This window comes from Oncorhynchus mykiss, chromosome Y (assembly GCF_013265735.2).
Source record: "Oncorhynchus mykiss isolate Arlee chromosome Y, USDA_OmykA_1.1, whole genome shotgun sequence".
NCBI classification, from domain to species: Eukaryota; Metazoa; Chordata; class Actinopteri; order Salmoniformes; family Salmonidae; genus Oncorhynchus; species Oncorhynchus mykiss.
The window spans coordinates 5514631-5524886 of NC_048593.1; the positions used below are offsets into that span (position 1 = coordinate 5514631).

At 42.5% G+C, this 10256-nt stretch overlaps 1 protein-coding gene across 2 annotated transcripts; it reads right to left on the bottom strand.

Moving 5' to 3' along the window:
* Positions 1-260: 260 nt before the first annotated feature.
* Positions 261-8955, bottom strand: LOC110509542 (F-box/WD repeat-containing protein 2). Of its 2 annotated transcripts, none has more exons than XM_021590467.2 (8): positions 8704-8955; positions 7472-7758; positions 5956-6178; positions 5331-5525; positions 4853-4986; positions 4370-4456; positions 3972-4141; positions 261-3722 (listed from the first exon to the last, which is right to left on the bottom strand). In XM_021590467.2, exons 2-8 carry the CDS (start codon positions 7736-7738, stop codon positions 3434-3436), a joined length of 1365 nt encoding a protein of 454 aa, XP_021446142.1. In that variant the 5' UTR covers positions 7739-7758; positions 8704-8955; the 3' UTR covers positions 261-3433. The 2 variants fall into 2 exon arrangements, with proteins under 2 accessions (XP_021446142.1, XP_021446141.1); XM_021590466.2 differs by having other exon boundaries at positions 8399-8955.
* Positions 8956-10256: the final 1301 nt, after the last annotated feature.

Here is a 10256-nt window from a genome sequence, read left to right on the forward strand (position 1 = left end):
GTGTACCCCAACAGAATGGTGTAGGCGTAAACCGGTCATTAAAAATATTCATGCCAGGAGACCACTGATTGGCCAGCTCAGCCAATGAGCCAATACATCATGTTCTCTGAGGAAATAGCAAGCATTTTTTAGATGTTTTTTCTCCAATTTGTGTTGGCCAAAAATGTCAGCTTCTCCTTGTACATAGACGCTTTCAAGGTAAGGAAACATATCTAATTTCCCTATTTAACACATAGGGAGGAAAAAAAGACAAACTATCATTAAGGTTAGCAACTTCCATTTATTTGAAAGACTGCAATATTGTTATATACAACCAACATACCTGAATTAAGCTGATTGATGTATGCAAGTGAAAAAAAGATTGTTTGGGTGTGTGATGCTATTACAGTGCAATACAGTTTAGTGAGTAAATGCATGTAGAGGTCTGACCTCAGAGGCTTTGTTTGAACTAATGAAACATGAGATTGTATCAGCAAAAATGTCTAGGTTTACCGTACCATTCATCATCTGCTTAGTAAGGCATCAACAGAATGGCAGGAGAGCTACTTGTCTGTACAGATTACAGAACTTCAGAGTGCGAATCAGGAATCCTTGGGAGAAGGGAAGCATAGACTGTCTAAAAATGTTACTAGCGTTCAAATCCTTGCTGCCTCCATCCTTGTTTCCTCAACTACCTCTTTACCTTTCAAGGTGTTTTGGAGAAGATCCTAGGTCCCACCCTCAGACCTCCCCAATGAGCTTTGAGAAAGAGTACAAGGAATTGATGAAACAAGAATGGAAGAAGCATGCATTTAACAGCTATTCAACTTTTCAGAAACAGCCTTGGTGTAAAATCTATCCGGTCTTTTCCACTTAACTGGGAAGACTCCTGATATGTTTGAGGCCTCTTTCAGAGTATTAAAACATTTCTGGGCTAAATTCACCTCTGAGATCTTTAGAGAAAATCACATATGCAAGTGTTGAAATGGACATTTAAAAACTGCATGGATGGGTATTTGCTGTTAAATTAGTGACTTGGTCTAAGTACACTGCTGAACCGAATGTCACTGTAAAACATAGCTGAGTCAAGTCTTGCTTTGACTCCCAAGCTGATAACCAATTGCTCACTCTCATTCACATTGTGCAAACTTCCCAAATTCAAATCCTGTAAAAAAATTTAAAAAACATTTACCTGGTCTATACTTCAATACCGCAATTCACAAGAAATATTCAAGTGAATCCTGTAGGGTAAATGGCAGCAGGATTTAGTGTTGCACGTGGCAGGATTTAGTGTTGCACGGTATACCGGTACCACGGTAATAAAGGTACCAAAACGGATGATCTTTATAATACCAACATTTTAGAACACCATTGTACCATTTCACGATACTACTGACTTGTTCAGCCCTGCCGGTCTAAAGAGCCTGCTGGCGCCTGTTGTTTAAGGTCAATTTTGTTAATAAATTCAGTTGAATTTAAGCCACTAGTCTCTTGTATGCGCAGGTCCAATGATATCCACTTGTCATTCCTTGCCATCTCCTCATTGGTTATACCCACATGGGTGATTGAAAGACTAAATGTTTTGCCGGTTGTGTGGTAAGTGTAGGTGGCAATCACCATATAAGTTCAAAGAGGAAAAAGCCTGGAAGGAGGAGAGATGACTAGAAACTATTTGGTTGGCCGTTCTAACTAGCCATACATGTTTAATGCTTTTCGACCCGTTTGATATTTTAACCTGCATGTCGTGATCACGTTTGGTGTGGGGGGACAAAATACATTTATGCACGATAGCGCACGCGCGCAGCCGGTTTGGGTTCCGTGTAGCCGGTGGCGAGCGAGAACGCAGATTCATTGAATAACATGGATTTCTACATTTATTTTGCGGCATACGGTCTGGTCGGCATGTCAGAGGTGAAATGGAGCACCCTTTCGCCACAGGCATGCTTTACAGCAACAACAAAAAACGTCTAGACTTGAGTTGGCCTAAACATTCAAAAAATATTACCCATATTAACAGAATGTCTTCTTTCCCTTTCTATCAGGATTCGCGCGCATTTAATATAATTTCACAAACCATTTCACGGGCCGTTTTAAACTAATCCCGGGTTGCTAATTATTAGTTTGATTACAAACAACGTTCAATCATGTTATCTAGCTAGCCAACAACCTGGTAATTGACAGTAGACGTAGGCACATTTGATTGGCACAGGAAGAAAGGAAAAGGGTCTGCTACTCATGACATGAGGAAGTGTCTTAACTGAAGAGTAAAGGTTTCAAGCAGCGTTTTCCCCTTACTGACAATGACATGCAGATCATTTTGCATGTACATTCCTCCAGCCAAATATGACCAAATCAGCCATTCTATAATACACTAAACAGTGTGAAGTTAAATGTGTTGTATTGAGTAGAAGTGTGAATTTAAGTGACAGGTTTTTGGAGAAAGTTTAGGAAACAAGCTTCCGAGGGACAGGGCGAACAGGATACTCGGCCACTTATTATTTTTCCAACGTGGCGGCATGATACTTGGCCTGATGTAAAAATGGTTTGTAAAATGTTGGTATCGTGACAAGCCTAGTAAGTTTAGAAATACATTGTATGCGGTTGGTTATAGTATGGAGAGTACGAAAGATAATAAAAATATATATACAATTACAACATTCATTATCTCATTGCAATGTGCCTGGTAATAATGAAATTCTAGTTTGATTTGTCACACCTAGGTGAATATTCAAATCAAAGGAAAAGGCACAACTTAATGTCAAGTTGACTTTTAAGAAAAGCATTATCAAACAATGGATTTACATTGAATATGGTACAAATCTGATGCACCAAACCACTTTGAACATTTCAACATAAAACTCTCATGGGGATGGTAGTTGACAGTCTAGGAAAAACGTAGGACACACTATGCCAAAGTCATATATGTACTTTCTTGTAACGAAGTATTGTGTTAAGGCAACTTCCCGCCTCGTAACTGCTTGAAGAACCTTGTCCGAAGTTTAAAAGTTCTGATACATGGTAATACAGGGGAAATGTCTATAGCTGTAGAGCCTGACTTGTTTTGCAATGTTTTTGTAAAATTGTCACAGTCTAATGGTTGTAGACCATGCAGTTTTTCGAGAGTTCGGTCTTCATTCAGCCACCGTCCTGTCCCGGTCCTTGTATTTCCTTCAAAGACCCATGCCAGGGTTGGAACTAACACCAACTGCTTCCTTGGCCCTCTGAACTGGGCCTTTCTTCCCCTTGTATTCATAGCAGCGTTTCGGTGCGTCTTATGGTTGGTGACAGCATGTCACATGATGCGTGTGAGAGCATGTGTCGAGAAAAAAAAGAAAAGGGAAAACAACTTTGGCCCATGCATTATCTAACTTGATGTTGGGTTTCGAAAGTCAGAGCACCCTGTTTACATGGCAATTGACAATCTAGCTCTCGTAGGTTTCGCTGATAGCTTTCTTTATCGGTTTTCTTTCCACAGAACCAAGTGAATGCTATGGTCAGGCATGCTCGTGGCGAACACGAGACCAGAGTCATTTCGCCCATCCAGCCCATTGAGCCAGGAGGTGACTCCCGGCAGGAAGCTGGAACCTCGTTTGGACTTCCTGTAGGCAGGCAGAGGCCAACGACCCGTTATCCTTTCTGTCCTCAGGTCCATGACATACAAGAAGTCGGTGTCGAAGAGGAGCGAGAACACCTCGCCGAAGCTGAGCAGGGAAAGGTTGGCGGGGTCCTGCGTTTTGATGACCCTGGAAAGAAGGAGATTCAGCAACTGATTGTTGGCAGGTATGAAGGGCTCCGTTACATTCCATGTATGAACACCCACACAACTCCTTTTGTTCACTACCATGGATATTGTGAGTCATATACTCCAAAGTTCTGAGGATTGTGTGGCTTATTCACAGCAAGTCTAGCAAGGAATCAAGTTGTTTACAACCTGGTCGTTTTGAGGGTTAAGGTTCTGTTTCCTGATAGAAACAAGGCCTTGGGCAGTTTACCTGAGGATATCGAAGCTGGCAAAGTCCCACTGGTAGATCCCCAGGTCCGAGCTACAAACGACATAGCGGCCGTCAAACTGCAGGCGAGGCTGCAGACACACACTACGGTCCTCTGACACAGACAAGGTCTTCAAGCACTTACAGTTGATTTCCCTGCCTATAGGCCAAACCTGCGAAATAACCAATGATACACGCACATTCATTTGTTTATATGCGTGTGAATATATGCATCTCTGTAAAGAAAACAGCACTGTGGTCAAACTGTGCGGAGGGGGACACTGTATGGAGCCATCTTAAGTATTACAGTGACAAAAGACAAAAAGCACAGGGTTAAATTATTGCATGAAAGTTGAATGGCAGCAGATGCAAAGAAGATCAAATTAATTAAACCATATTACCTTTATTTCATATTTGTCAGCACTCAACAGAATGTAGTCGCCAGGACAGTGCACCATGGATTCTACTTCACTCTTCTGAAGAATCACCTACGCAGGGGAAATGGTTTGATAGTCTTAATATGTGAGACGAGTTTGGGTCCTTCATCTAGTATTCTTATTGAACACTGGGTAGCTTGCAGTTTGTAAACAAAATGTACCAGCAACAAAACAAAAACTTCTGTGAATGTGCTAGATAGGGCTTTGCTATAGATTGCAACACTGCAAAACCTTCTCCTTTCATCCATTTCACAGGCATTTGCACAAGACAATGGGCACAATCACCGTTCTACAAATCACCTTGCATCCCAGATATCTACTCAAGATTAGCAAAAAATGTTGTGAAATTCTGCCCCAGGTCCTCAACGGATACCCATAAACATGCCGATTCAATTTTCCAACAATCCTTAACATAACCAAGTACAGGAGGTTGATAGGCAGGTTTACCTTGGTGACCCACTCAGTATGTCCCGTGAGGGTGTTGAGGCAGGCGCCTGCTGACAGGGACCACACCTTCACAGAGAAGTCGGCCGAGCCGCTCACCAGCGTGTCCAGATCATCCTCGTAGTCCACGCTGAACACTGCCAGAGGCAAGGAGAGAGACATGGCTTTAGTACACCAACACACATGGCTCTGCCATTTGTGACCATCATTCGTAGCCTTAAGAATTTGTTGTTGTTGTAAAATAGAGCTATTTAGACACTGATAAGGTCTCTATGGAGGCTACTTGGAGTGGTAGCTCCCACGCATAAAATCAGAGTTCATATCTGCCTGTCAATCAAAGACCCACAGATCAGCACAGTCCAGCTGTCTCTAGGAAACAATGCCTAACTCACAAGTTATTTCCTAAAACCCAAATGAACAATGGACGTAACACCCCTAAGTCAGCAACTGGGAAAGGTAGGGACCCCAGCGGTACACTGACCTGCACCCGTGTGCCCACGGAACTGCTGGATCTTGGCACCTGTGCTCCACTCCCAGCAGGCGATAGTGTTGTCAAAGGACCCAGTCACCAGCTTCTGCTCATCAAACTTCACTGTGGCGCAGGTGTGCGTCTGAATGCCGTAGATGCACTGCCCGGTGCGGACGTCCCACAGTTTGGCAGAAAGGTCATCAGAGCCTACAAGATAATTTGTACATTTTACAACGAGGATAGCCTGATGAAGACAGCTTGGCTGTCGAAACGTTGGTGAATTAAATTATTGCATCGGAGCTCGAGGTTGCAACTTTAAGATTTTATTTGAAAGAAAGGTCATCAGAGCCTACGAAATAATGTGAGTTTTACAATGAGGAATTAAACAATTACATGTCTGAATGTAACGACAACATTTTAAGACTACAAAAGACCTCCAGCAAACTAGCGATTGTTACAGATACTACATTTTGCACAAAAGTGCCAATTGAAGCATTGTTCACAGATGCTAACACCTAAACCTTAAATTCAACCTAACAGGCAAAAGAGTAAAAAGGCCACCTGGCCAAATGGATGGTAGGAGAACACTGAAGACCACTCCACCACACCCCAGAATGACCATACGCATATAACCCACCTGTGCAGAGAAGGCCGTCCTTGTAGTAGAGGGCGTAGACGCGCGCACTGTGCCCGATGAGCGACGAGGTCTCAAAGGCCTCCTGGTCCTTCAACTGCATCATGCGCAGCTTGGCCTTGAGGTAGATACCCTTCCAGTGGGACGCGTCCTGGATGGAGTCATCGATGCGCCAGCCCAGGTCCCGGCACACACCCTGCCACACCTCTGTGCACGCACTTATCACCTACGGGAGTTATCAAAAGGATTATATAGTTCAACCGGAACCGAGGACAAAGCAACCCAAAGAAACGTCAAATCTTACTAACTGAGGCAAATCTTAGGAGGAAAGGTTCAAAGTTAACCTCAATAACACACATTAAAATCGGTCCTTACTTGCACCACTAGTACATTTCTCAATCCAAAATATTATCAGTAACCACATTTCCATCCAGTTATGCGAGTAAAGTCATAAAAAAATAATAACAGCGGTGATGGAAACAGGAAGTTTCAGTTCAATTTTATAAATATATATACACATCTTTGTGCCCGTAAAATTAATTATGCAAGAAATGGTGACAGAAACGCCTTTATGCTCAAATATTGATATCAAAGTCAACTTATGATATGATGATCCATGATGATATGGATGTGTGGTACTACCACTCAAACAATACAGTTTATTAGGCTACAGATGAAATAAGTTCAACTTCACAGGGTGGTGAAGTGCACGGTGATCTTGATGTGCCTTTCCAATAAATAGAGGGTCTTATTCTGGTGGCATGATGATCGACGCTTGACAAATAAAAATATTCTCAACCATTATAACATCATGTAGACTAGTCTACCTGCACTGTAGCTGCCAGCTGTTGGCTAGAGCACACGTGTCAAGACCAGAGTAGGCACATTTGCCATTTTCACAACAGTTTGTGACCAAACTATCAGTACAGTTGAAAAGGAGAACTTGAAAACTTCTGCAAAAAGAAAATTCTGTGTCCTCTTGTCATCCACAACAGGTATGTTTGGTGGAAACACACCACTGGTGGGAGAATGCACATTTTCTTTATGCTGATTCTAAGATATTCCCATAAAAATCTGGTCACCAATTGGATGGAAACCTAGCTAGTGTCACATGTGGGAAACCCTGGCCTTATTCAATTGCATGCACACCAGCTACTAACAAATACCCCTTCAAACATACTGAGTTGTACTGTGCTGGCCTGGTTATGCATCCACCAATAGTTGACAGAACCACACTCGAAAGGTGAAAGAAAAAAGAACCAAGCCAGCACAATATGGTTCAGGTCAGCACAATGGTGTGAAAAGGGTATAACATGAAGCCTGGGCCACATTCAGTTTCCAAACATTGCAGATAGAAATGACATGAATAGAGCCATTCCTTGTTCATGTGTGTCCTACATAACATGTTTTTCTACCTGAACGTTCCAAAATGTTGTGTCCTGCTGAATGCGCCACAGACCTTTGTCGTACTGCTTATACACCACCAGAGATCCAACCACCATGACAGAGAAAGCCTGACCTTATTCCACCCCTTGCACACCAGGCAGCAGGTGAGCAGGGTCTGCGGGTCGAGCCAGTGCAGCAAATAGAAGGTGAGCTCCAGGGGCAGCAGTAGCAGGAAGTCCCGCTTGAGCAGCGCCTCCAGTCCGTTGGACAGGTGCCGCAGCTGGACTGCACCGCTCAGCGAGATGAGTTGGTCCAGGGACTGGTTGCGCTGCTGGTCGCTCAGTGTGAGGAAAGAGGCGGAGACCGACTCCAGCCACCCCTCAAAGGCCGCCTTCTCCATGGACACATGAGAACGTCGACCTGCGGTTACAGGGTTCAATGACGATGATTAGTTAACGTTACATACCATTATTATGTATTTAAAGGTAGACTCAGCGACATAGCGTAGATGCAGAAAGTAAACAAACAACTTAGTTGGTACATTTCTGCAACAGCTAAGAGTGTTGAAGCGCGAGACTAAACTTCTCGGTTGTTTTGGTCCCGTGGCTACCAAACTAACAGCGAGAAGCGAATCCGTGCACATGGGTAGATAATGTGTTGTATATCGCTAATGTCAATAACTGCAGTGCTGCTCTTGGCAACGTCATTTCGCTGAGTTTACCTTTAAAGCGTAGTTAAAATACATTCTCAAAGATCACCTTTGACTGTTTACAACACTTCATTAACTCTACCAGCAAATGTCTAACTCAATCGTTTACTTGGGCCTAGCTAGCTAACGTTACATACTTCACACGTTTAAGTCAACATGAGTCCTTAGCTAACTAGCGTAGACAACACTGCCTGTTGTACTGAGTAGAACATCTACTGTTCTGACTAGCTAGCTTTGCCCCTTTCATTTAAAGTTATAGCTCAGGGTTAACGTTGCTAAGCTAGCTAGCGTTTCAGCAGTAAGGTGCATCGTACACGAACGTGTAGCTGTAGAAACGGTAGAACGACGTACCATTTCCCGTAGAACCCGTATCTGTGGGCGGTATTGTGCTAGCTAGCCAGGCGGACAGGAACACCTGGTAGTCTTTGCGTTCTACAAACAAAACAACGCTACTTAACTATCAGAATATTCCTTTTGCGAGATGCCAGAAGGTCATTAGTTTATCAGCTTAGAAAATAAACGTTACGTTAGCTTTTCTGGCTGGCTAGCTAGCTGGAATGAGGGACTCTGCTTCTTTCCGAAGTTAACGGATAGGTAATGTTACACGCACCAATACAGTCACGTTTTACCTAAACGTAGATGAATACATTTACTACCGTTAGCTAGCTAAATCCAATCTAGCTTGATGGATGCACCCACTGAGGTAATGGCTGGAACCATAGAGATACATAGAGAACTCGTGTCTGTGACAGAATAGACCGCGCCATTGAGGCAATCTCCGTTTTGAAGTGGTCCATTTTCTTTTTCGCGTTTGCCTTAGCCCTCATGACCCGGTTGGACATGACTCCAATAGGGTCACCAGGACGGATCAGCCAATGAAGTCGGAAGTCCCACCAAGTTGACTACATTAAAATGGTGGAAGCCCTCAATTGCGCTGCCTATACTATAATGTTATTTTGGCCACTAGAGGCCTCTATCATTCTCTATGGATGCATGCCTTATGTTGCAAACGTTCTTCCGGCTACTTAGAGATGGTTTTCCGGGTCAAGCTCACTTTTTTTCAAAGTAAAAGCCAGCTTTATGATTTTGGATTCACAGGACGCAATGACTGTTCTGCCAGGTTAGTGAAGGACGAACGAAGTAGATAAACAGTGGTGTGTATTCCTAGTTGCCTAGTGAAGTCAGGCTTCCCCCAAAAATGTACCAAGAAAAACACATACAAAAATGTATCTTTCTTCTCTTTGTGTTTCATAATTTAACTTCAATTCGCAAGAATGAACCTTTATTTAACTAGGCAAATCAGTTAAGAACAAATTCTTATTTACAATGACGGCCTACCAAAAGGGACACCAACTAACTTTGTTAGTTACTTTTGATGTTGAGTCGTTATAGACAAATATTCCACACGAGGGCGGTATTGAAGCTATGGAACATTTTCTTCTGCAACGTGACCCTAATGAACTACCTTCCAGTGCATGCATTGTAACATTGGCTGAAATAGTACTCACACATAACTATTTCGTGTTTCTAAATTATTTCTTTATTCAGACGAAGGGTACTGCTATGGGATCCCTCATGGCCCGTAACGATGCTAATTTGTATGTGGGTTACATGGCGAAACAGTCCATTTTCAAACCTCAAAAATGTTTTCTTGCCTAACATCATTATTTGGAAACGGTATGTTGATGATATTTTTGTTCTATGGAGGGGTGATGCAAAACAGCTCCAGGCGTTCCATGCTTTTCTTAACTCCTGTTCTGATCATCTGAGATTTACTATGCAATCTGATACACGTCAAATCAGTTTTCTTGATCTTCTGATCTTGTGTTCTATACAAATCAAATCAAATTTTATTTGTCACATACACATGGTTAGCAGATGTTAATGCGAGTGTAGCGAAATGCTTGTGCTTCTAGTTCTGACAATGCAGTAATAACCAACAAGTAATCTAACTAACAATTCCAAAACTACTGTCTTATACACAGTGTAAGGGGATAAAGAATATGTACATAAAGATACATGGATGAGTGATGGTACAGAGCAGCATAGGCAAGATACAGTAGATGGTATCGAGTACAGTATATACATATGAGATGAGTATGTAAACAAAGTGGCATAGTTAAAGTGGCTAGTGATACATGTATTACATAAGGATGCAGTAGATGATATAGAGTACAGTATATACGTATACATATGAGATGAATAATGT